General features: G+C 42.6%; 2 protein-coding genes and 1 non-coding gene across 15 annotated transcripts in view; 2 read left to right on the plus strand and 1 right to left on the minus strand.

Annotated features, from left to right (window-relative positions):
• The window catches only part of cnot1 (CCR4-NOT transcription complex, subunit 1), a 30,100-nt gene extending 12,864 nt beyond the window's left edge, over nucleotides 1-17,236 (plus strand). For 2 of the 13 annotated variants that reach the window (XM_074631941.1, XM_074631944.1), the window contains exons 18-50: nucleotides 69-282; nucleotides 704-829; nucleotides 1,363-1,487; nucleotides 1,653-1,939; nucleotides 2,024-2,102; nucleotides 2,240-2,485; nucleotides 2,616-2,756; nucleotides 2,848-3,027; nucleotides 3,368-3,484; nucleotides 3,574-3,684; nucleotides 3,893-3,970; nucleotides 4,306-4,483; nucleotides 5,725-5,876; nucleotides 6,035-6,331; nucleotides 6,870-7,010; nucleotides 7,282-7,386; nucleotides 7,555-7,674; nucleotides 7,897-8,091; nucleotides 8,210-8,352; nucleotides 9,250-9,358; nucleotides 9,703-9,872; nucleotides 10,306-10,537; nucleotides 10,631-10,879; nucleotides 11,661-11,824; nucleotides 12,162-12,279; nucleotides 12,409-12,510; nucleotides 12,837-13,010; nucleotides 13,173-13,322; nucleotides 13,424-13,604; nucleotides 14,606-14,738; nucleotides 14,859-14,993; nucleotides 15,517-15,648; nucleotides 16,286-16,426. In XM_074631941.1, the coding sequence (XP_074488042.1) occupies nucleotides 69-282; nucleotides 704-829; nucleotides 1,363-1,487; nucleotides 1,653-1,939; nucleotides 2,024-2,102; nucleotides 2,240-2,485; nucleotides 2,616-2,756; nucleotides 2,848-3,027; nucleotides 3,368-3,484; nucleotides 3,574-3,684; nucleotides 3,893-3,970; nucleotides 4,306-4,483; nucleotides 5,725-5,876; nucleotides 6,035-6,331; nucleotides 6,870-7,010; nucleotides 7,282-7,386; nucleotides 7,555-7,674; nucleotides 7,897-8,091; nucleotides 8,210-8,352; nucleotides 9,250-9,358; nucleotides 9,703-9,872; nucleotides 10,306-10,537; nucleotides 10,631-10,879; nucleotides 11,661-11,824; nucleotides 12,162-12,279; nucleotides 12,409-12,510; nucleotides 12,837-13,010; nucleotides 13,173-13,322; nucleotides 13,424-13,604; nucleotides 14,606-14,738; nucleotides 14,859-14,993; nucleotides 15,517-15,631 (5,067 nt within the window). In that variant the 3' untranslated portion in view covers nucleotides 15,632-15,648; nucleotides 16,286-16,426. Of the gene's footprint in view, nucleotides 1-68; nucleotides 283-703; nucleotides 830-1,362; nucleotides 1,488-1,652; nucleotides 1,940-2,023; nucleotides 2,103-2,229; nucleotides 2,486-2,615; nucleotides 2,757-2,847; nucleotides 3,028-3,367; nucleotides 3,485-3,573; nucleotides 3,685-3,892; nucleotides 3,971-4,305; nucleotides 4,484-5,724; nucleotides 5,877-6,034; nucleotides 6,332-6,869; nucleotides 7,011-7,281; nucleotides 7,387-7,554; nucleotides 7,675-7,896; nucleotides 8,092-8,209; nucleotides 8,353-9,249; nucleotides 9,359-9,702; nucleotides 9,873-10,305; nucleotides 10,538-10,630; nucleotides 10,880-11,660; nucleotides 11,825-12,161; nucleotides 12,280-12,408; nucleotides 12,511-12,836; nucleotides 13,011-13,172; nucleotides 13,323-13,423; nucleotides 13,605-14,605; nucleotides 14,739-14,858; nucleotides 14,994-15,516; nucleotides 15,649-16,285 lie in introns of all 13 variants that reach the window. The other 11 variants (XM_074631939.1, XM_074631940.1, XM_074631946.1 and 8 more) reach the window with 6 other exon arrangements.
• A 1,416-nt stretch (nucleotides 17,237-18,652) lies between these two features.
• Nucleotides 18,653-24,184, minus strand: setd6 (SET domain containing 6, protein lysine methyltransferase). Its single transcript, XM_074631953.1, has 9 exons — nucleotides 23,905-24,184; nucleotides 23,459-23,539; nucleotides 22,318-22,462; nucleotides 22,074-22,215; nucleotides 21,781-21,975; nucleotides 21,481-21,643; nucleotides 20,153-20,333; nucleotides 19,859-19,995; nucleotides 18,653-19,071 (listed from the first exon to the last, which is right to left on the minus strand). The coding sequence occupies exons 1-9, from the start codon at nucleotides 24,067-24,069 to the stop codon at nucleotides 18,763-18,765; spliced, it is 1,518 nt and encodes a 505-aa protein (XP_074488054.1). The 5' UTR covers nucleotides 24,070-24,184; the 3' UTR covers nucleotides 18,653-18,762.
• A 1,250-nt stretch (nucleotides 24,185-25,434) lies between these two features.
• On the plus strand, nucleotides 25,435-25,506 carry trnap-ugg (transfer RNA proline (anticodon UGG)). The gene has a single exon. It is a non-coding gene; the product is annotated as a tRNA-Pro (tRNA).

Consider the following 25,506-nt stretch of genomic DNA (forward strand, 5'->3'; position numbering starts at 1 on the left):
TATAAATGAATTATTCTTATTCTCCTTCTTGCTCTCTTGCTCTGTCTCTCCTTCTGTCTTTTCTTTAGATGGACTCTCTGTCTGGCATGGGTTCTTTGAACCTGGGGGGCACAGCCACCTCCCACACTCAAAGCATGCAAGGTTTCCCAACCTCGCTGAGTTCGGCTTTCAGTAACCCCCAGTCCCCCGCAAAGGCCTTCCCACCACTCTCCAACACCAATCCCAGCACACCATTTGGGGGTATTGGCAGCCTGTCCTCGCAGCTCCCTGGTATGGACTCTGGTACTATGATATTTAATTTTTTCATTTTAACACAAACAACCAAGACACATATATATATATATATATATATATATATATTCATACTAAATCAGCTCTCATTGCACATATCATAGCCATTTATTTGAATTCCGTGACAAATTAGACTGGAACAAATTGTTGTGGTTGCTAAATGTTATGTAAATATTGTGTGTATATAGTAAGCCTAAGCAAACTATTGCATAACTTTTAGATCCTGAACTTTATTAGTTTGTATCATGTTGGGAAATTCAGAAAAATCGACTGGGAAAACATTTTTGTAAGGGATAATAAATATGGTCACTAAGTACTTCTTTACTGAACCAGGTTCAGAGGACAAAAGATCGTAGTTCAGAGGGTGACGTCGGTATGGATTAAAATGACTGAAGTTTAATGTTACTTTCAGGTCCCTTGGGCACAGGCATCAGCTCTGGTATTGGCGCCAGTCTGGGGATGCCAACTGTAAACACCGACCCCTTTGGCACCAGGAAGATGAGCACACCAGGCCTGAACCCACCGACCTTTCAACAGAGTAAGATGAAGGCTTGTAAGTGGTGGTGGTAGTGGTGTGACTGAGAGCCCAGCCTTACGCTGCTCAGCACTGTATTTCCACTGCAGTGATAATGATTATTGTCTTGATTTGCAAATTGATTTCTAATGCGCCTTAGGGTGCCTCACAAATTCAGTTAACAAGACAAGTTTCACTGGTATTTACCAAGAGCTATTAAAAGACTCCTGCAATTTTAACATATTGCAAACATTTAGATGTGTGACTTAACTTTCTATTTCATGTCATGCAATGAGGAAATACAGATCAGTCTTCCATTCCTTGTCTGCTTATGCTGACAGCCCCACTTTGTCATCTGTCTACTATTTAAACATCAAAAAGAAGTCTAACGGGTCTTAATCCGTTAGAATACTCTTTGATTCCTGATGTATCACTTGATTGCACAATGATGTTCACCAATGAGTTTAATAACTTGGTTCTTGCTCCACCAGTTTTGGATTACAACATTCATGTTTAAAAATGTCTTTTCTACTCTTTTTTTTTTTTCTTGTTTTCAGCTGACCTTTCTCAGGTGTGGCCCGAGGCAAACCAGCACTTTAGTAAGGAGATAGACGACGAAGCAAACAGTTATTTCCAGCGCATCTACAACCACCCACCTCACCCAACTATGTCTGTGGATGAAGTATGTCGTGATATTATTCATTTGTCTCTGCCAAAAACACTAACCCAAATCAAACTCACACATGCTTTTAGTCAATTATTGGCTGCTGTTGATTAATTCTACCATATATACCAGTAATGTTGCTCTTCGAATTAACTCCCACTACATCGTTGTCCCTCCTCCTAGGTACTGGAAATGCTTCAGAGGTTCAAGGATTCAACCATCAAGCGGGAGCGAGAGGTGTTCAACTGCATGCTTCGAAACTTGTTCGAGGAATACCGATTCTTCCCCCAATACCCAGACAAGGAGCTGCACATCACAGCCTGCCTTTTTGGTGGCATTATCGAGAAGGGTCTGGTCACCTACATGGCCCTGGGCTTGGCCCTCCGATATGTTCTTGAAGCATTAAGAAAACCGTATGGATCCAAAATGTATTACTTTGGAATTGCCGCCCTAGATAGGTTTAAAAACAGGTATTGGAATATTTTCTTATGTATAATGAGTATTCATGTAACAAGTCATTTTGTCTCAGGCTAACCCATCGTTCATATTTCTAGACTAAAGGACTATCCTCAATATTGTCAACACCTGGCTTCAATTGCCCACTTCTTGCAATTCCCCCACCATTTACAAGAGGTAATCAGGTTTCCTTAATTTCTTTGCTCGCCATTGTTTAAAGTCTTATTTTGTCCCAACTATCACCACAGAAAAGGATTCCTACATACAGATAAATAAAATCTCGCTCTGCTCCTTTCAATATCCTGTGCGTGCAGTATATCGAGTATGGCCAACAGTCACGGGACCCTCCGGTGAAGATGCAGGGCTCCATCACCACGCCTGGCAGTCTGGCACTGGCACAAGTTCAAGCTCAGGCCCAATCGCAGCAACCGGGTGTCCCCAAAGCCCCACAGCCGGGTCAGCCCAGCACTCTAGTCACCACCACCACGACTACAACCACTGTGGCCAAGACCCCGACCATCACAAGACCAACGCCCAGCACCTTCAAGAAGGATGTGCCTGTCAGTTTGGCTTTGTTTATGTCTATACACCCTAATATGCGCCTTGTCGATGCATTCAACTGCTTTATGTTTTTCTGCATGTAAAACTTGCACCTGTTTCAATGGTAATTATTCCTCTTTGTACCTGCAGCCCTCCATAAACACAACCAACATTGACACCCTGCTGGTGGCCACTGACCAAACAGAAAGGATTGTAGAGCCTCCAGAGAATGTCCAGGAGAAGATAGCTTTCATCTTCAATAACCTTTCTCAGTCCAACATGACACAGAAGGTAAAGTGAAAACAGACAAAAACACAACTGTATCTCAACAACCTTAATAGTTAACCATGTTATATAAAACCATATTTGCTTTTATTTTCAGGTTGAAGAGTTGAAAGAGACGGTGAAGGAAGAGTTTATGCCCTGGGTGTCTCAGTACCTGGTGATGAAGCGTGTCAGCATTGAGCCCAACTTCCACGGTCTCTACTCCAACTTCCTGGACACTCTCAAGAACCCCGAGTTTGTGAAGATGGTCCTCAATGAGACTTACAGGAATATCAAGGTAAAACAGTGTGGGATAAGATGGTCACTTCAAAATCACAAACATTTTTTGTTGTCTTATTTGCTACGTACTATAGATATCATATTCTTGAGTGTTTTGCCTGCCAGTACTTGCCTAGTGTAAAATATCTCTCGGTAGCCATTTTCACACATGGCATTCAACATTGCTGGATTCCAATCATGTGGGGCAGTGTTTTTTGGGGCATTTTCACTTGAGTCTCCCATATTGAACAATTTTTTATGTGTAATTATTATTTTTTTGTTCCTTACCTCAGTTGCAGCACTGTTGTAGAGTAATAATTTGCTAAATACTGACACTCCCATCTCTCATTTTCTTTCAGGTTCTGTTGACCTCTGACAAGGCAGCTGCCAATTTCTCTGACCGCTCCCTGCTGAAGAACTTGGGCCACTGGTTGGGCATGATTACATTGGCCAAAAACAAGCCCATCCTTTACACAGTAAGAATTTGTGACAAGCTTTTTGGGTTCCGCTGTTTCATTGAGTAGTGGGTCTCCTGTTGGCTGACATATTTTTCTCCTTTTCCAAGGATTTGGAAGTCAAGTCTCTGCTGCTGGAAGCGTACGTGAAAGGCCAGCAGGAGCTACTGTATGTGGTTCCCTTTGTGGCCAAAGTTTTGGAGTCCAGTCTACGAAGCATGGTTAGTAAAATAGGTGTAGACTGAGAGATGTCTCCATGCCGTTGGCATTACCTCATACCACTGTCCAGTATGTCATGCTGTCATATTTACTTCAGACAAATATAACACTGAATTTTTCACACACAGTTAATAAAGTTGGGAAGCATAAGCCAATGTTCCACTGTTTGAGGTTCAGTGGATTAACTATTGTGTGTCTCTGATGTCGTAGGTCTTCAGGCCCCAGAACCCATGGACCATGGCCATCATGAATGTTCTCGCTGAGCTGCATCAAGAACATGACCTCAAGGTAATAGATTCTTCTTCTTATATGGCCAGTTCATCCCAGGCAGCTCTTGGATATACAATCCATCTAATTCCTATTTAAAAAGGCTACACGTCAACATATTTGGGTTATGAAGTGATCATGCTACACAACAGTAACTTGTTAAATGTAACCTAGCTATATCCAACATTGTCAGCCATACATTCTGTATTACATGGCCTATTACATCATTGTGATACCCATATGTTGCCACTTCTAGCTATAATACAAATAAACAGTTTCCACTAATAACTACAATAAAATCTTGGTAAACTAAAACATGTAAATGGTTTCTCACACTGTTCTCTTGTTTACTGCAGCTGAACTTAAAGTTTGAGATTGAAGTTCTGTGTAAGAACTTGTCTTTGGACATCAATGACCTCAAGCCAGGAACCTTGCTGAAGGACAAAGACAAGCTAAAGAGCCTGGAGGAGCAGCTGTCTGCACCAAAGAAAGAGGCAAAGCCTCCAGAGGAGATGCTGCCAGTTTCTACCACAGGTCTGTGCTCCATATTTACTTTGAACTTTGCGCTGCTTTCTATGTACCGTACATCTACATTTTGAAAGATTTGAACAATCTTAATTTAAGTTAGATTTGTTTGTCTGTTCAGCTTTTAAGGTATCATGCTGGCCTCTGGTGATATGATAGATAGACAGAGAGATAGATAGTAACTTTATTGATCCCGAGGGAAATTCAAGTAATGAATATGTCAGTATCGATCCAGACATTTTTTCTTGTGAAAACAAAACCCCGGTACTGACTCGCCCTCCCAAATGACTGAAGAAACACATCATGGCCGATACTTCTGTCAGTTGGGCCAAGTCTGAAAATACCTTTTTAAAACCACCTGTGTCAATAGGACGAATTTGAGTTAATCTTTTTGATTTTGAATATTAAAGGTGCAACATGTAATACCGAGCCACCTGCTCCATTGAAATAGGGGCAGCATTTCACCTCTTCTACTTGGGTCCATACAATCTACATTTACAGCAACTACTAACTAACAGCAGGGCAGGAATATGTACATTTCAACCAAACAGCTGAAACTCTGAGAACCGGTCCAAATAACACTGATATCTTATAATCTTCACGTGTGGCGTCGGTCTATAGTTTGTCAGCCGTCTGTGTGTTAACTGACACTAACCAAGGGCTGTATGGCCGGTGTAATGTTACGTTTTGAACGTTTTTTTATTGGTTTGATCCGGGGTGGCAGAGACATGGGAACGACCCGTGTTTTTGTTTCGTTCTCCCCGCGGACGGGTGCGGTGGCTCCGTCTTGCTGCTTTGTGCCAACTGCTAACGGAAGCTCCGTCCATCATCTGGAGCCGTTGCATGCTGTACTCCCAGCGGAGCAAGCTCGCGGCGGCTGTGAGGGTCGTTTTTCATTTCTGCCACTTTGGATTTAATCCAATAAAGAAACTATAAAACGCACACAGACCATAGATGTAATATTGACAAGCCCTCGGTACAGTTCTACTTCTTCGTTCTCTGGACTGTGGGCAGACTCTACGCTACAGAAAGTACGAGCCGCGGATAGTCAGTTAGCACGCCCATTTCAGTAGATATCTCTGCAACACAATACATAGACGTCTTTGACATAACGTCAACACTGTAACCTCTTCATAAAAAGCTTAGTATGTCTTGTTTTTGTTGCCTATGTGCTTGCTTTCTGTTTATGCTGTCTGGATAATGAGCTGTTTAGTGTGGTTTTAATCAAATTACTGTTTTGTGTCCAACAGAATTTGTTCCGTTTGCAGCCCCTCCCTCAACCCCAGCTGCCACCACCACCACTTGCACAACCACCGGGCCCCCAACCCCACAGTTCAGTTACCACGACATCAATGTGTATGCCTTGGCAGGCCTGGCTCCACACATCAATATAAATGTCAACGTAAGTGTTGTGTACCTGCAAACCACTGACTGAGAAGTCAATGTTAAAAGACACTCACACAATCACCTTCACATCTTTTCTCTCTCCTGTTGCCTTTATCATTTAGATTTTTTTCCTTTCTTGACTTCTCTATTATGCTTCCTGTGTTTTCTCCTTAGATCCCTCTGCTACAGGCCCATCCTCAGTTGAAGCAGTGTGTTCGGCAGTCAGTAGAGCGAGCTGTTCAGGAGCTGGTGCACCCCGTGGTTGACCGCTCTATCAAAATAGCCATGACAACCTGTGAGCAGATCATCAGGAAGGACTTTGCCCTGGATTCGGAGGAGTCCCGCATGCGCGTGGCTGCCCACCATATGATGAGAAACCTGACCGCTGGCATGGCCATGATCACCTGCCGCGAGCCCCTGCTCATGAGCATCGCCACCAACCTTAAGAACAGTTTCGCTGCTGCACTTAGGGTAAGCTGCCACCTTATTTAGGTTTTTATAGTGAAATGAGGAGGTATTGTACAGATAATTCCTCAGGCCCGCTGTGCATCTTGCTCATGCCAAGGACAGGATGCAACACCACCACAGGCAGTGACACAGACAGGTGCTGATATATGGTAAACTGGGAGTTAAACAACAAATTAATACAACATTGATGGCTGATGTCTTCATAACCACAATTCAAGTTCATTGAGACTAAATGTAGATGTTTCACTCTCCAATTGTCATTCCTGCTCAGCCGGTTGTATAGTGTAACATTAGTCCACTGTGTTTTTCACTATACTGAACAAAATAATCTGAACCGATAGAAGAAGTAAGAGGAGCACAGGATGCTTTTCTTACTCTCTTGGTCCTTGCGTTTTGATGCACCCGATTTGTAGGCCACACGGTGTTCTGTCCTTAATTGCTTGTGTTCCATAAGATATGAAGAGACAAAGCATAGAGAGCGTTCTTACCCTTTCCCTTGTATCATTCCTGCTTCTTTAACTGAAGGCGTTTATTCCCTCAGGCACCAACCCCCCAACAGAGGGAAATGATGGAAGAGGCTGCTGCCCGGATTGCTCAAGACAACTGCGAATTGGCTTGCTGCTTCATTCAGAAAACAGCCGTGGAGAAGGCTGGCCCTGAAATGGACAAGAGACTAGCCACGGTGAGACTTACAGAAGACTAACTAATTACAACTACCTCAGAATTATTATGAATGTTGCATTTGATTGTGTATCTGGGATTTCTATTGGCCCAATGACTAAAGATGATAGTGGTATACCTCTAATTTAGAGATATACTGCTCTGCTAGGATGCCTGGGGCTTTCACAAGTGTAAATTATACAAGTTTCAATCATATCTTTTGTGTTATTCTTTTTTCCGTAAAGCGAAAGAGTCCAATTTCTTAATTGTGTCTTTTAACTTAACCCTTTTAGGAGTTTGAGCTGAGGAAGCACGCACGCCAAGAGGGACGTCGCTATTGTGATCCTGTTGTTCTGACTTACCAGGCTGAACGTATGCCTGAGCAGATCAGACTCAAGGTAAGATCACCGTAACATCCAGCCACGCAGTATATCAAAACATAATTTACAGTTACCTCAGTTACTGGATCTGTCCAACATGTCCAGAAGGATCACGATTCAGTGTATCCAGAGACTGTACACACAGTGTCAAATAGCAGGGTAACAAAATGCATTTTTGTGTTGTAGGTGGGAGGAGTGGACCCAAAGCAACTGGCTGTATATGAGGAGTTTGCCAGGAACGTTCCAGGTTTCTTACCCAGTAATGATCTCTCTCAACCCACTGGCTTCTTGGCTCAGCCCATGAAGGTGAGTTTCTAACTTAAGAGCTAAAAAACGAAAGAAGCTAAAGTTGAAAGGGGCTACGATGCTTGTTTAAAATGATTACGAATGTTTATTTTTTTTCTGATTTGTGCCAATCTTGACCTAGAGCAAAAGTGCCTGTAGTGTTGATGTCAGGAAATTTGTGTCACAGATAGGTGTTGCAGGTTTAAACCCACTGAACTTAATTCTCTGTATGTCTGTTAACAGCAACAGGCATGGGCCACAGATGATGTGGCGCAGATCTACGATAAGTGCATGGCAGACTTGGAGCAGCATCTTCATGCCATCCCTCCAGCCCTCGCCATGAACCCCCTGACCCAGGCTCTGCGCAGCCTGCTGGAAGCTGTGGCCTTGGCTAGGAACTCCAGGGACGGCATCGCCGCACTTGGTCTTCTGCAGAAGGTAGGGCAGTTACTTATACAATTTCAGTTAAGTACTTAGAAATGGCGTGAGGGAGGCAAGGCGGAGGATTAATCTATGCTAACCTGTGTTTAACTTGGTTGGTTTCTCTATTTCCCAGGCTGTGGAAGGTCTTCTGGATGCTACTAGTGGTGCTGATGCTGACTTGCTGCTCCGCTACAGGGAGTGCCACCTGCTGGTACTTAAAGCCCTACAGGATGGACGTGCCTATGGACCGCAGTGGTGCAATAAGCAGATCACCAGGTAATTCAGGACACATTAGGGTTGAAACCATTATTTATCCTATGTCGCTGTCTTAAGGCCACGACACACCAAGCCAACGGTCGGCCGTCGGACAGTTTGGGGCCGTCCGTGAGCGTTTGTCGGCACCGTTGGCTCTAGTCTGCCCGTGTCAGAGTTTTCTTAGCATGTTGAATCGGCGGCAGAGTCCGTCGGTGAGAGAAATCACTGATTGGCGGGTCAGTTTAAACAAATCAGTGCACGAGAAGAGAAACGGACATGAGGAAAGAAAGCAAATGAATGAAGTCAAGAGGGCACACACAGAAGGCTCTTCTAATTTTTCATCTTCATCTTATGTAATCATTCTAATACACGGATATTTTCACGATGACATGACCATTTGGAATGAAGCTAAGTGGTGAGTGAGAGTGGTGTGAAAATGGTCGGCAAACGCCGCTTTGTTTCATGTACGTATCGTAACGGCTTTTATATACGCAGTCTTCCAGTTTCCCTTTTTGAATGACGAATACAGACTACCCCGACCTGCTGGTAGGGAGAGTTATTTCATCTCACGCAGACTCAGAACGTACAGGGTAGTGGGCTGTCAGCTGTAGTCTTTGCAGTATGTTCGAGTGCAACTTTTTGGCCAAGACAAAGGCGACGCAGCTGGGGGCCTTCGTCGCTGCTAGTTCTTTGATGTCGGCTTGGTGTATCCCCAGCTTTAAGCTCCCTTTACCCTCACTGAGTTGAATCATACAAACTCGTTGTTTAGCTTTGGGGTAGATTATTGTATCTGAACAATTATTTGATTTGAGGGATGTTGAAAAGAAGCAAAATGTCCCCCCTGTTGTGCATGACATAAGGTGGTTTACATGGTATAGGATATTTAGTAATATTTCTGCTTGGTGTGTTTGTTTACAGATGTCTGATCGAATGCCGTGATGAGTACAAATACAACGTAGAGGCAGTGGAGCTTCTGATCAGGAACCATCTCGTGAATATGCAGCAGTATGACCTGCACCTGGCACAGGTACACATTGCACATGGAGTCATTTACTATTTTATCTTTATCTTATATTTTGATTTGGTGTAAATACTTATGCAGTCATCTTTTACATTTTTTTACTTAATTAAGACACATTTTTAGATTTTTTTTCACATTGACGTGTAGTCGAGTCCTTTTCTTTTTATTGAACTGTGTTCAAATTTTGGATTCATTATAGTTCAGTATTTTAGTAGAAAATAAAATAATGGAGATGCAAAGGCACTGTATGTTATTTTGCACCTTGATCAATAGATCTGTGAATCAATAACTTAGCTTTGTCTAGTCAAGTAAAATTACAAGCTTAACATTGATTCTGTGTTTTCTTCTAGTCGATGGAAAATGGACTGCACTACATGGCAGTTGCATTTGCCATGCAGTTGGTGAAGCTCCTGCTGGTGGATGAACGCAGTGTCAGCCATGTCACAGAGGCGGACCTCTTCCACACAATTGAGACCTTAATGAGAACCTGTGCACACTCCAGAGCCAATGCACCTGAGGGGTAAACATCTGCAATGTTAAAACTTTTCATTAATTTATCTAAAGAACACATATCTGCTGCAGAATTGCTGAATGGTATGAAAATCAGAAAGACACCAAATGAGACAGCGGGGTACAAAGTCTGCACAACAACGTGGTAAAAAAACAAAAACATACAATACCACTTGGCCAGATTGTGGTGCTTTCACTACTCACAGGTTATCACGTTTTGTGTTTATTCAATGTTGCTATGCTTTACACGAAAACAATTGGTTGCCATAATAAATGTGTCATGACTTCACAAGTTTTCCTGTCAGATTAATTTATTTAAGGCCATTTTGAAGTTTTTGCTACTTGACCTACAAATCTGTCATTTTTCAAAAAAATTTGGGCAAACTCGAATGTGCGAGGGGTTATAACTGACTCCCCGGAAACCTCTTCGTCCTCCTACCCAGCCTTCCCCAGCTGATGGACGTGGTTCGCTCCAACTATGAGGCCATGATCGACCGGGCCCACGGAGGACCCAACTTCATGATGCACTCTGGGATTTCACAGGCTTCAGAGTATGATGACCCTCCAGGCCTGAGAGAGAAGGCAGAGTACCTCCTGAGGGAATGGGTCAACCTGTACCACTCAGCTGCTGCTGGCAGGGATAGCACCAAAGCTTTCTCTGCATTTGTTGGCCAGGTAAACGCTCTTCCTATCAGTTCAGTCAGTGCAAATGTTCAAAAGGCACGCTGAACTTTCTTCCTCATTTGTCTCCTTCTTTTTTTCCTCCAGATGCACCAGCAGGGCATCCTGAAGACCGATGACCTGATCACAAGGTTCTTCCGGCTGTGCACAGAAATGTGTGTGGAGATAAGCTATCGGGCACAGGCTGAGCAGCAGCACAACCCAGCAGCCAGTGCGGCCATCATCAGAGCAAAGTGTTACCACAACCTGGATGCCTTTGTTAGGCTCATAGCATTGCTGGTCAAACACTCTGGAGAGGCCACTAACACAGTGACAAAAATCAACCTCCTCAACAAGGTACAGCAGCAACAACAACAAATACCTGCTTCATCATCAGCGACAGAACAGCGCAAAATATAAACTATCATAGCGCATTATAGAAAATTGGTTGTCTGTGGTGATAATTAAACACTTTAGGAATGTCCATATGAGCTCAAATGTAGAAGTGGAGCTGTGATTTTTGCAGCGCTTTTCAACTGAATTATAATCTCAAGAGCCCACCAGATTGTGTGACTAGCTTTATTCTGCTCAAAATGGCAGGGTTACAAAGAATGCTACCTAAATCAGGGATGTGTGTTGAAGACTTTTCAAACCTTTTTGACAGGGCTGATAACTTAATTCAACTACCTTGTTAAAACCTGGTGTGAAGAACCACTCTCCCTTATTGGAATAACTGTCTGAGCATCCACCCGATTTGACTGTTATCAGTCGCTTTAAGCACCATAGATGTGGGTCATCAGGGGCCTACTACGCCTACTACGTTGTGAAAGTGAAACTTAAAAGTAACATCTTCTTACATGTTGTAAAACTGAATGAAACGTTGCGTTTTGAACACAAACAAATAATCTTCTTTAGGTTTAGGCCAAAAAAAAAAAAAATGTAGGTCTTTAAGTAAAAAAACACAGTTAAGTTTAGGGAAAAACAGTGTTTTGGGTTAAAATGACTATGAACACAAAGACAACTACACATTGTTGGTTTCACAGAAAATATAAATGCTCATCTCCTCGTTAGATACTGCTGGCAACCTTTGACCGGCTGGTTTACTGGATTCTGATTGGGCTCTACATTGTTCTTACAGGTGCTAGGTATCGTAGTTGGGGTGCTGATTCAGGACCATGATGTCCGTCAGACAGAATTCCAACAGCTGCCGTACCACCGCATTTTCATCATGCTGCTGTTGGAGCTCAACGCTCCCGAACATGTTCTGGAAACCATCAACTTTCAGACACTCACCGCCTTCTGGTAAGACAGCCACATGGATCAATGGCTCAGCAAGTACTAATATTGTGCTCAAAATATTTTGGTCTATATTAGGGCTGTCAAAGTTAACGCATTAACGCAAATTTGTTTTAACGCCATGGCCATTTTCAGAGGGGTCCCTTGACCTCTGACCTCAAGATATGTGAATGAAAATGGGTTTTATGGGTACCCACGAGTCTCCCCTTTACAGACATGCCCACTTTATGATAATCACATGCAGTTTGGGGCAAGTCATAGTCACAATCATGCGATTAATCATGAGTCTATATATGATTTGCTGCACTTGGGTTTGGACTCAACTCAACCTTTTTATGTGCAGCAATACCTTCCACATCCTGAGACCCACCAAAGCACCCGGCTTTGTGTACGCCTGGTTGGAACTCATCTCCCATCGCATCTTCATCGCCAGGATGCTGGCGCACACACCGCAGCAAAAGGTATGCAAGAATAAGACGGGACTATCTAATTTGCACAAATTTACATTAGTGTTAAAACATAAATGTTGCTGCTTTCCCTGTATTAGTGGTTTTTGAATTGTGGTTTAATAGACTGATGTTTTCTTCTAGGGTTGGCCCATGTACGCACAGCTGCTGATTGATCTCTTCAAGTACCTGGCCCCATTCCTGAGGAATGTAGAGCTCAACAAACCTATGCAAATCCTCTACAAGGTGCGCGCTCATTTTTCTTTAATGTATTAATAATGTAACAGCTGCCTGTATCAGAGTGAAATGTTTCTGTCCTTTTTGTTGTTTGCATTGAAACTTGGGCTGGGAGTGAGATGGTAGACCAGAACCAATATCATGACATTAATTCTGTATCATAGCTGATTGTGTTGGAGTTTATTTTGGTAATTAATATTACAGTGTCATGGGGCTGCTTATGTCGCTGTAGGCTTATAGTCTTGTTAGTTGTTTCCTGTTAAATGTTTGGATTAGAAAACCTAAAACTAATCTCTTTGCTCCCCCCTGTCGTTTGTTATTATTGGCTGTTTCAGGGCACACTGCGAGTGCTCCTGGTCCTGCTGCATGACTTCCCAGAGTTCCTGTGTGACTACCATTATGGCTTCTGCGATGTCATCCCACCCAACTGCATCCAACTCCGCAACCTCATCCTCAGTGCCTTTCCACGCAACATGAGGCTCCCAGACCCTTTCACACCCAATCTCAAGGTAGACAGACACTCACACTCACAACCTTTACATTTGGTATGGACACCTTACCATTTTGATTTGACAGTCTACAGAGGCAGGGTTTCTTCTGCCTTGTTGGAGCTTTGTTAAGACCGACAAGTGATCTCATAAATCTGTGTTTTATCAACACCTCGGCTGCAGGTGGACATGCTGAGTGAGATCAACATCGCGCCCCGTATCCTCACCAACTTCACAGGCGTTATGCCTTCCCAGTTCAAGAAGGATCTGGACTCCTATTTGAAGACTCGTTCACCAGTCACCTTCTTGTCTGAGCTGCGCAGCAACCTGCAGGTAGGCGCAGCGTCGACTCATTTTAAATTATTAGTATTAAGACTTCAACAAATGACAATACAATTTGGTGTTAATTTGTCACTTTTTTTTTTGTGTCGCAGGTATCTAACGAGCCAGGAAACCGCTACAACATCCAGCTGATCAATGCTCTAGTGTTGTACGTAGGCACACAGGCAATCGCTCACATCCACAACAAGGGCAGCACCCCCTCCATGAGCACCATCACCCACTCGGCACACATGGACATCTTCCAGAACCTGGCCGTGGACCTGGACACTGAGGGTAAGGAGGCAGCGTACAAACCACATCAGTTTTCTGTCAAATAGTAGATAGAGTGCTGGGTAGTTCAAAGCTTTTTGCTGTGGGTTATGCTAATGGGGCATTCACACCAAACGTGAAGTGAGCTTTTCAAGCGGCACGATTACATACAAAGTCATTGCAAAGAGGAGATTAGACGTAAGTTTGTGCCGGGCGCGTTGAGATTCTCCTGACGTCCTGACGTTGAATCAGAAATGGAGGAAACAAATATTGTAGCCGTTTGTGGGCACCCAGAGCTACGATGGTATCCGGACGTAACTCTGTGTGTGTGTGTGTGTGTGTGTGTGTATAAACCACACACTGTCTTTGGTATAAACAACGTCTGTGCCCTACTTATGCCTAGATGACGTAATGTTGAGTGTTGATGGAGCAGCTGCATAGCCTGGCACTGATTGATCCAAACTCCATTCAGAAAACAATCATTTTAAAAGTTGTTTGTCGTCTTGCAGACAGACCTGACAAAGCATGAATTCAGACTTGTTACAAATCAACATCATTATGTAGTTGTTTTGGCGTCCTTTTGATTTGTTTATTTCGATTAAATCACAGCACAATCTGTTTATTTTGAGATCATACCACTATAGTGGCGTGTGGCTTGCTAGATAAAGATAACACATCTAGAACGAGTGATGCTGAACACAAATGATTTCAGCGGTCAAACTCGCGAGAGTAAAGCGAGGTGAAAATTTGCTCCGCGTTTGGTGGGAATGCAGCAGAAGTCACCCAGTCCTAAAAACGTCAACCTCCCATGCCACTTCTAAACAGTTTGACATTACATGGGTTTTCCCCGACTTCTGTGTGGGTTGCAAGTACATTTAACATTTTGTTTGTGCTACTGAAAGTGCTATTTTAAGAGCCAAATGAGGAAAAGCTACAACACACTTTGTTGTGTGTTTTTGGTGTTATCAGATTTTAGATGTTCAACAAAAGCAGGGCACTCTTGATCAGGTTTCATGTCTTTTCAGGTCGTTACCTGTTCTTGAACGCGATCGCCAATCAGCTGCGGTACCCAAACAGCCACACTCACTACTTCAGCTGCACCATGCTCTACCTGTTCGCTGAGGCCAACACCGAGGCCATCCAGGAGCAGATCACCAGGTGAGAAGAGTCTGTCTGAGTGACTTAATCATTTCAGCAGAAGGAATCCGTCGAACCATCACCAGGTTGGAAGTTCTAACTACATGTGCTGTTAGTTAAAATCTTCTCCTTCTCCTCCAGGGTTCTGTTGGAGAGGCTGATAGTGAACAGGCCTCACCCATGGGGTCTCCTCATCACCTTCATCGAGCTGATCAAGAATCCTGCCTTCAAGTTCTGGAGCCACGACTTTGTGCACTGTGCTCCCGAAATTGAAAAGTAGGTTGTCCTGTCATATTTGTTTGCAATAACTGAGCCTGCACAGACAATACTTGATAGCAGTATACATTCATTGTTGCTATTTTAGGGAGAGTTTTGATGATGATGATGATAATTAGGGGTGTCATGATTCTCCAAATCTTCGATTCGGTTTTCGATTTAAACATGCCATTGTTAGACTATGGGGTCTTGATTCGTAAAGATCAACAGATCATTGGTTTCATGCCCTGACAACTGTCATTTACACTTTCAAATTATTCTTTTAAAAGAGAATTGAAATCCCTTTTTATTTAGAAAGTGTTTCAAAATTACACTACAACAGTGTACAGTATAAAAAGCTGCAGCTTTCAATATCAGTATCTGTGTGACCCACCTCAATACATAATCATTACAAAAACAAAACATAATTCCTTCTGCAGTGCTTAACAAGTGTGCTGTAATCTACAAAAATATGGTTTTGTTGTCATTTACTATCGCGCTTCTTTCTCTCCTCTCTTTTTTTTCCCCCTCTCTCCTCTGATAGCTGTTTGTCACCGAGAGTGGAGGCAGATTCTGTGTGCGCTGAGACGACACTCGGCAGTCCCGCTAGCTTGTTGTTCTCGCTACCAATATCAGCTGCTCTTATTCAACAATGTTAAGCTGAAAAAATTTGCATGTAGGCTGAAATTCAACCGTGGTGTTGTTCTGTCGGGAGATGCAGTGACTTAATGTTAAACCAAGTAAGAGTAGAAGAGCTATGAGTAAGGAAAAGTCACTAACTAAAGTCTGCTAGCTGCTAGGCTAATTCATGCATCTGTAAAATGCCATAGGCATATATAGGAAGTGCCCTGAGTACTGTAGCAACAATAACGGCCCACATTTCCCCTCATGCCTGCCTAGTCCCGAGTGCTTGACTGAGTAGTTTAAGTTTTCTGTTTTATGATCCAAAATGCAAATGTTTCTTGTGTTAGTGTTTGTAATGTAATGTGTTTGTTCAGAACATGGTGGCTTCTGTTGTTAATGGTGATTTTTGTGCTGGTTTTTATAGTTGTAGTGAGAGTGAGGTGGCGGTTACATTTCTTCAGATGTACACATCTAGGCGGGGGTAGAGTAAGATAAAATAATCGCTGATTCTGCTTTTGTTTTCGATGCTGGAGATTAGACGCCAATTTCGATCGATTTCCGATCAAGAAATCAAAATCGTGACACCCCTAATCACAATAAAAAGTTAAACTAATGTCAGCCTCATCTTCCACCGGTTATTCGTCTCTTTAACAGACATTCATGTTCTCACCTCTCCCGTCTCTGCTCAGGCTGTTCCAGTCAGTAGCCCAGTGCTGCATGGGGCAGAAGCAGGCCCAGCAGGTGATGGAGGGCACCGGTGCCAGCTAGCCTGTGTACCAGCCAGCTCGTAGCCCTCGGGAGAGATGCCGCGGCCTTGACCCACTCCCCCCACCACCACACACACACCTCTCTCTTTACTGTTGGCACTGGATAAACTGGCAACCACAAGTCATTTGAAATGTGGATGAAATGACTACTGCTCGCGGAACTGAAGAGTTAGATTTTTGTTTATCCCTCTGGGGCTGAATTGAGATGGAGAGAATGGATTGGGACATGCTGTTTAATATACTTTTTTTGATGCTTTGATGTAAATATTGGAAAAAAGGGAGAAACGGGAGAGTAGATGCGTGGAGAGCAATGCACATGTCAAATAAAAATGTATCCTGACATGTAAAGACATCAAAACATATTTTCACTCACTACCAAAGTCCTTGGTTTGCTTCCCTCCCACACAAATCCTTTTTTTCTGACTTTTTTTTTTGCTTTCAGAGGCTGAATGGTAGATGATTGAAGAAAAAAAAAAACGCTGCCTGCTACTTTCATTTGATTCCTTTTTATCCCAGAGTGGGACAGGAAGACGAAGTTTAGTCTCCCAGGTGGGGTGGGGGTCTACTCCTGGTGTGTCGGTGGAGACAGTTTTCTGATGGTTTGCCCATTTGAAACTGGCTCTGGAAGTCTCTCCCTGGCACTTGTAAATTGTGCAAAGTGACGGCGATATCGTATCTTGACGATTTGTACAAAGATCCAAATTGAAGAACAACAATAGAAGGACCAATACAGCCCATTTTGTAACATTTTGAATGTTTTGTAAATGTATTGGTCCATGTGTTGTATTTTGTAGTCCTTTCTAGTTTGCCTTTAGTTCTTGCTACTTAACTGCAGTATGCATACATACAGGAAATAAAGCATTCAAACTGCAAGGCATCTGTGTTCATTCAGGACTACATTGATGGTGCTTATATACCAAGTGTTTCAAAAGTAGGTATCTTTTTTTAAAAACATGATTTATATATATTAAATGATCATTATTTGAACTAATTTGTGAAAATCTGTATCCCTTCTTTTGAAACACTGTTTGTTAAATGTTTTTATTATAAAATGTGCTCTGTGTTGTAAATGCAGAAGACTGGGTGGTCCGCCATGCCTACACAGGATTAGAGGACTAGAAATTGTGACAAACGATAAACTGGTTAACTTTGGCATTACTTACAAAAAGACTCAATTTCTATTACTATATATGCAAAATTAGATTTTTTTTTTTTTATGTCTCAGCACTGGAGACAGCCGTGGCTGGGGGCATTGTTTTCAAGTTGTCCGTCTTTCCGTCCGCACGATAACGCCTTGAGCGAATTTCTTCAAATTTGGCACAAACGTCCACTTGGACTCAAGGATGAACCGATTCAATTTTGGTGGTCAAAGGTCACACCTTACAGCCATGCTATTTTTGTGAACGCGATATCTCAGGAACACCTCGAGGGAATTTCTCCAAATTCGGCACAAACCTTTTTTTTTTTTTTAAATGATATGAAATTAATGAAGAAAAAAAAAAAGAAAACCTCTCCCGACACGGAACAGGCTCTCTCCCGATAGGTCTGGGGTCTGTTCAGAATGGGCCAAGGGATGACAGAATACATCTGACAGCTAGCCCCGTCCCCAGGGCTTGGAGGCAGCTAAAGGAGGGTAACCCATCTCACGCAGCACAAGGAAAGCTTGGGAAACAACAAATACAAATAAAGACAAAATATAACATGGTCGGACCATGAGACTTCGTAAGCCACCCCTGCCATGAAAAATATAGTCCCCCCCGCACTTTTTTTTCTCTTCTCTAGACCCTTATACAACAAACTGCCCTGCACTGTTGATAACACCCCCCCCCCTTCCAGCAACATTTGTCTCATTTTGCTTGTTTCATCCGATTTGCCCCATCACGTTAATCCTGTCATGTCACCCAGTGTATTTTATTTTGTCTTGTCAAGTATCACCTGTCTTGTCTTGCTTCACTAAATTTAAGAAAAAGAAAAAAGTCCACTTGGACTCTAGGATGAACCGATTAGGTTTTGGTGATCAAAGATCACTGACCTGACCAAACAAGTTTTTATGCCAATTCTGACAATTTTACACCAATGTCTAACAGGATAAAATGATAAAGCAATGACATTTTGGACAGACATGGATGTAAACTGCAACTTGACTGGTCGGCAGAGGCATACAACCTTTTTTTTGGATGCTGACTATCGCAAATGATGCGCTCAATTATCCCAGTTTTATGTACAGATGATGGCATAACCTCTTGCATATTAACAGCAATGCAAAACAAGAACTGTTCAAAATCCAAATTTGTCTTCAGGAAAAACATTTATTGACAGTGTATTTTGAGACATTTTAGTTTCTCCCTTATATAAAAACCCAACTCGTCCTCTGGTGCGTCTCCCTGCTGTAGCTGGCGTCATGACTTGGTGAGCTCCATCAGTCTGTGCAGGATGCTCTTCTGTCCACAGCGTACCTGCAGGGCGTTCTGCTGCCTGCTGCTCAGTCCTTCAAGCGCAGCCTGGTCGCTGTTCACACCCTCTCCCTCCAAGTCTCCGTAGGACCTCGCAGTCAGACGGGCCGCTTCGTGAATTAGACATTTCCACGATGCCTTTAATCCAGGGAGACCCTCGTTAGAGAAAGCAAGGGAAATCTCTTCATCCTCATCTTCCTCCCATCCTTCATTATCTTTGAACTCTGAGAACTCCTCCTTCGACATGCACAGCACCTGAAAATACACAAAGCAAGAGTTGTGTTTCCAATTGACCCTTCCTAAGTCCCGCCCCTTTTTGCTCTGTGGTCCAATCACAGTTGAGCAAGCTTGGAACCCGGCAGAACCTCAGTCAATTTTCCACCTTTCCTGTTGGGTTATAGTGAGATATGCTACGTCTGTTCAAAGGTAACATCACTATGTAAGTCACATTACATTGGTGTCACAATCGACACATTATATTGTATGTAAATCAGTTACTACGAGGAACTTTCATTTTGTGTTGATGTTGGCGGTCCCTGTGGACGAAAGCGGTAGTGTTTCTGAGCACCAGAGTCCCTTTAGAAAACTTTATTTTACTGCAGCAGCAGGGTCCGACAGTCTGCCCCTGGCCGTCCTGGTTCTGGTTCTCCTGTGCCGCCCTTTTCTCCAGCGGACCCGGCGATACGGCCTGGTTCTCCAGCAGTGTGGTGTCAGTGTTGGCCCCCAGCGGGGACCGTCAGAGCAGCGAGGAGGAGCTGAAGGAGTTTCTGGTGAACCTGCATGATTTCATCTGATTTTGCTCCTTTGTTTATATTTTATCTGCTTCGTGCCACCCCGAAGTATGCTGAAGTGTGTTTCTTTTTTGTCAAGCTTGTCCGACCTAGCAACAGTAACTACGGGGGGGCGGGACTTAGGCTCGGTCAATAACAGCCGTTCCTCAAATATTCATCTCGTGTGTGGTTTTCCAGGTTTTGTGCAGTGTGCAAGCAAACAGATGTATTTTAAATTTTAAACAGCACTGTCGCAGCGGGTACCTCCTCACCTTGAGCGCAGTATGTAGCTCTGTGTCTGTGAGGCAGCCCTGTTTGCCAAAGACGAAGGCTCCTTTCTCTTGCATCACCTCACACAGCATCTCCCACTGCTCCTCCTTCAGCTGCCGGTCCAGGTCAGACTGAATACCTGGGAAGAGAAGAAGAAGAAGAAGCACAATCTTAACAGGGGGTTGTATTTGGATAAACATCAAAAGTATTCATGGTCTCATCTCATTTCTCTAACACTTCTCTCTTGTGCTACTGTAATTTGTCAATTCTTCAAGAAAATCTGTCCATCTCGTCACCTTGTGTGGCGACTTCGTAGAGGTTGGCGATGGGGATGTCGGCGGTGTCGTTGCTGTTGCTTTGATGCGGCTCCGTGAAGCCGTACATGTGCAGCAGCTGCCAGTTGGCCATCTGCCCGTAGGTGTTAAACACCTCCTCTCCTTTATGAACGGGGCGCACGCAAACCATCTTCAAACTGTCCTGAGAAATATGGCAGAGAGACGAGAAGAAGTGTTAACTTATTAGCATATTGCATTTTGTTCTGGCTTTTTTGTGCAGTTAATTCACAGTTTAGGCCTCAATGTTAAATATACTCCTTATTTAACCTAAACAAACTTCCTCACCTTTCAGTGAGGTGCTTTCACCACAGACTGTATATATAGATCATATACTGTATATGAAGATGGACGACGCGTCTCCGCTTCTTCCCACTGTACAAAAATGAAGCCAAAATATACCGGATGCTAAATTAAGAATCCTACTATAGCTATAGTGATACTCTGCCTCTGACTGGCTAGTACTCACTGCTCACCGGTTTAGGCAACAAAACTACAATTTCTTTAGGTTTAGGCAACAAAATTACAACTTCAGTTAAGTTTAGGGAAAAACACTGTTTTGGGTTAAAATAACTAACACAAAGACAACTACATGTTGTTGGTTTCATACAGGATGCAAACTCCGGTCTCCATCCATTGGGTGCCTGACCTCCACCCCTTGTGGAGTTTTACACTGTTTAGAGGTCGCTGCCGTATTCTTTTATACCTTCTTTCAGTGATCTACCATGGGAATAGATGATAAAACCTACTGGTGGGTGTAGTAGGCCCCTATTGACCCACATCTATGGGGCTTATAGGGACTGATAACGCCTATTTAATAGCCTGACAACAGTAGCTGTTTGGCTAGAAAGACGCAACAACTAACCATAATATCTCAACACAACTACATTTATGATCAAATTGACACATGTTCTATTACACAGACTGGTGACGGTTATGGAAAGTTAAAGTTACATCTCCTCTCTCGTACAATTTCAGAGCTTCCGGCTCCACTCAGAGCAGCTGTCAATCACAGCTGTCGATCATGACGTCTCACCCCCTTTTTATAGCATCGAATGATTAATTAAAACCAAACGTAACGGGCTTTATGAGCTATACTGCAACCAGCCACCAGGGGGTGATTGAGATGTTTGGGCTTCACTTCTGGGAACTGTCATGTCGTCCATCTTTATATACAGTCTATGGTTTTCACTGATAAGAAAGCTGTTCTGGCAAACTATACAAAATATCAAATCCAGACATTTTAAACAAGAACAAGTCCATCAATATAAGCAGTGGATGTGTCCCCTAACCGGTGTAAACTCCAGATTAGCATTGTGATTGGACACATGGTTAAGCATGTCGGCCATGGGAACCATCATCGGTGGGTTTGGGGCCTTCTCCTCCTCCTCCTCCTCCTCCTCCTCCTCATCATCGTCGTCTTCATCATCCTCCTCTACCTGTGGCTCTTGGAAACTAACGAGAGGAAGAAGAACAGAGAGGGGACGGTGGAAGGGACAAAAGGAGATAACGGTTGAATATAGAGGGACAACGAGGAAAAGAAATCCAAATACTTTATGCACAGGAGCGTATTTTGTCCGATGCTCTCTAACCTGTAGGCCATGACAAAGGCCACCAGCTTTGTGTACAGTTCCAGTGTATGCGTGTCGGGGTTCCAGAGGTCAGGATGCTTGGTGATGAAGGGAAGAACCACGTCTGTGTATTCCCTCTGGATGTTAGTCAAGTCTGTGTCCACAGCCTCTGGAATACCTGTTCCCTTCAACAGTCTGTCTCTCTCCTCTTTAGACCTGAACGGATGAACTATAAATTACTGTGAAGAACGCACCATCAAGGGACAACCCACTTGAACTCTAGGATGGGGTTTAGACACTGATTTATTTCTTACCAGAACATGGGGTGGTCCAGTGTCTTGAAGTCGGTCCACAGAGAGAGGTAGGGTCTCCAGTGGGACTGTGGAGATGTATATTCATACAGCAGAGTCAGCAGCAGGGAAACCCAGCCAGATGAGCTCTCCAGGGATGACCTCTCTGTGAAGGGTTAAAGGAGAAACGGAGAGGTTACAAACAAGGGAGGGACGACACAGGCAGCTTCAATCTTGGGGAAAGCTTCTTTGTAATTATAAAAGTCACCTTTCTCCAGCAGGGCAGAGAGCTTGGTTGTTTCCTGGTGGAGAAGAGCTGATCTGGGGACGGTGAATAAAACCTCCCCTTCCTCTATGTTGTCCGTAGCCAGCATCCCATACTCCGCCACTGTTCCCTCTTTACTCACACACACCTACAGACAGAGAGACATCCTATTTAATGTCTGAGACTGGGATCAATTCAGCTAAATGAGGGAAGCGCACCTTCATCAGAAACTTTGGTCAAATACTGAACAATGAAAAAATGGCAGGAAAAAAAACAGACAAACAGGCCCAGTGATTGATTAAGGCAGAATGTTTTTGGCATCATTGGGCATATATTCCATAATAACCTTTCAGCATATTGTAATTCAAGTGTTCTGAGATATAACTAGACTCCTGCACCTCCTCATGACTCTGTTTTCAGGCTTTAAAAAATCTAGAGACTTTGACAAATCACAGGTCATTTTAGAGAGAGAGCATTCCTATTGGCTGTTCTTTCAATGGATGCAGCTGTCAATCACTCGCAAACTCTGATCAAACTAGGCAGCGCTGATCAAATATGAATCATTCTGTTACTATAATGCCTATTTCTCGCATAAAATGTTTTCAGAAACATCTCATATTGTACTGTTTAGCTGTAAAATGAGAAAGTTTGCTCCGGCTGGTGGGCGGTGCTTGGTATTTCCTTAACTGATCTCAACATGGCTGCCGGGTCACACACTTTCTCATTTTACAGCTAAACAGTACACTACAAGATGTTTCTGACAACATTTTACGCGAGAAGCATGCATTACAGAGACAGAATATTGATTCATGTTTGATCAGCGCTGCCTAGTTTGACCGTTTGATCGGAGTTTGTGAGTGATTGACAGCTGCTCAGAGACGGCAAGGCTCCAGCTCGGCTCTGATTGGTTGTTTTCCTCCGATCTCTGAAATCTTTTAGATGCCATTAGGAGCACCAGAGGACACAGAGGACACAAAGACACAGATTATCTGTCTCATGCACTACTGTCAGGATATAGTGACTGCTTTATAAAAACAACTTTTTTAAATCATATATTTCTACCTACTGCTGCTTTAACTGAACAAAGTCAGTGACAGAAATGACAGGGACCAGACTGCAGGTTGTGATAATAACAATAACATACCTTATTGCTGAGGACCAGGCCGACCCTGTTGCACCACTGTAGGAAGTTCTGCAGCGGATTGATCTCGGTAGCATCATCTACCTGTCAGCGCATGGATACACATCAATAATAGGACCAGGCATGTGTGATCCACGTGCTGTGGTGCATTTGGTTTAACTGTGAAACTACAGTGAGATAAAGTAGCTTAAGCCCCTTTACTACAATTCACTACAAATAACTCTGAAAACGAATAGCAGCAACAACAGCTGGAATACAGACTGACACTGCGTTAATAACTTTACCACACATTAATGAGACATACAGAAAACACAGCATGCACCAGTATAGCAGCTATTCACACATGAAGCCCACTGCACGTTAGATAAATCAGACACACACAGACACACATGTGCAAACAGCTCAAGTATAATCTTTGTTTTTTTGGTTAAAACTGTTTAAATTGTAACCTTTTGTCGTTTCGCTTTGGTTGCCATCTTGTAAATGTGTTTCCACAGCAAGGTCCTGGCAGCATGGACTTGTTCAGGCGCTGATGAGGCTGCTGCTAAACCAAAGAGTATAGCAGCAAAGAGACGAATCTCCGGTGTTTTTTTGACAACAGCCTCTGCCGCCATTTTGGACTGAAAACGCCGTATTGTATCTATAACGTTTTACTGTTCAACGCAGGATATTTCGGTAGAATATGACAATAGAAGAGAAATAAGCGTGTTTTACTTTGTAGGGCATTTTTTTAGACGGACGTTTTATTCGCCTTTGGTAGTCGCTTTCAGTCCAAAATGGTGGAAGCGTGACTCTGCTGCTGGGCGTGATGTTGCCATGGAACGAACCATTGAGTTTCACATCTTGGCAATAGACGATCTTTGTGCTAACGTTAGCCCCAAGCTAAGAAGAGATGGGTTAAGTTTGACCCCCACGTGGACTTACAGGCAGCTAATGAATTTGTCTCTTTATACATTCATGAGTTAGACAGTACAGTTTTTTTCAATAGACTTTATTTGAAATTTCTGAACAATAAAAAGATCAATTAATTAAACTGATACATAGGTAAAAAATACATTTAAAAAAATGACAAAAACAAACAAACAAAATTAAATAAAAAAAGTAACATTAGATGGTATAGTTTTTGTACCTGGCTTGAAATGAGGGAATCTGTATATATATATATATATATATATATATATGTATATATATATATATATATATATATATATATATAAATAGATTTTATTTAATTTTATTGTTTTTAATTTAATTTTTTTACTTGTGTATATTCTTTTTACTTATTTATCTATTTTTTGTAAATAATGTTTTTCCTGTATCTACTGGCTTATTTTATATTAATATTAGGTTTGTTATGTTTCTTTGTACCGAGAAGGTTATTATTGGGGACGTTTGTAAATGTTTGTTCTGTTGTTTCAAAATGAACAAAAAAATATATATAATATTGAAAGAAAAAAATGATAATCAAAAGACTTTATTTATTTATGTGAACAATACAAAGATCAATTAATTAAACTACTACATAGGTAAAAAAAAAAAATACATACAAAAAAAATGACAAAAAACAAAAACAAACAAACAAAAAATGAAATAAAAAAGTAACATTAGCTAGTTTTTGTACCTGGCTTTAAATGAGGGAATCTGTGTAATATGACGATTGATATGTGACCCATCATGAGCATATAAGGACAAGCATTTCAGTCATTTGTGACAGCTTTATGAAATAAGTGCCTGAAATCGGTGGATTAGCACAAAAGCTATAAGCATTATTCTGACATTCTTATTTGTTTTTACAAATACGAATATTTGGTTTGATATGCAATTTAATGATTGTTCTCATAGTGTGATAGTGTGCTGTTTTCCTCCTGATGACCACTAGTTGGTGTTGTTCAGTCAGCCCTAGGACACCAGCCTGCCACATCACCAGTCTGACAGGTCTTCATGGTAGATCCAAACAGCTGTTCACTATTGCAACAGCTGGCTCGTTGGTCTAGGGGTATGATTCTCGCTTTGGGTGCGAGAGGTCCCGGGTTCAAATCCCGGACGAGCCC

The sequence above is a fragment of the Sebastes fasciatus genome, chromosome 4, assembly GCF_043250625.1.
Source record: "Sebastes fasciatus isolate fSebFas1 chromosome 4, fSebFas1.pri, whole genome shotgun sequence".
Taxonomy (NCBI): Eukaryota; Metazoa; Chordata; class Actinopteri; order Perciformes; family Sebastidae; genus Sebastes; species Sebastes fasciatus.

What these genes read in the sequence shown, in the direction of transcription:
- setd6 (XM_074631953.1), bottom strand. Translation starts at nt 24,069, where the DNA reads ATGGCGGCAGAGGCTGTTGTCAAAAAAACACCGGAGATTCGTCTCTTT. An exon ending in GCCTGGTCCTCAGCAATAAG is followed by an intron (nt 22,463 to 23,458) that starts GTATGTTATTGT and finishes CTCTGTCTGTAG; the next exon opens with GTGTGTGTGAGTAAAGAGGG. An exon ending in AGCTACATACTGCGCTCAAG is followed by an intron (nt 19,072 to 19,858) that starts GTGAGGAGGTAC and finishes GTGTATTTTCAG; the next exon opens with GTGCTGTGCATGTCGAAGGA.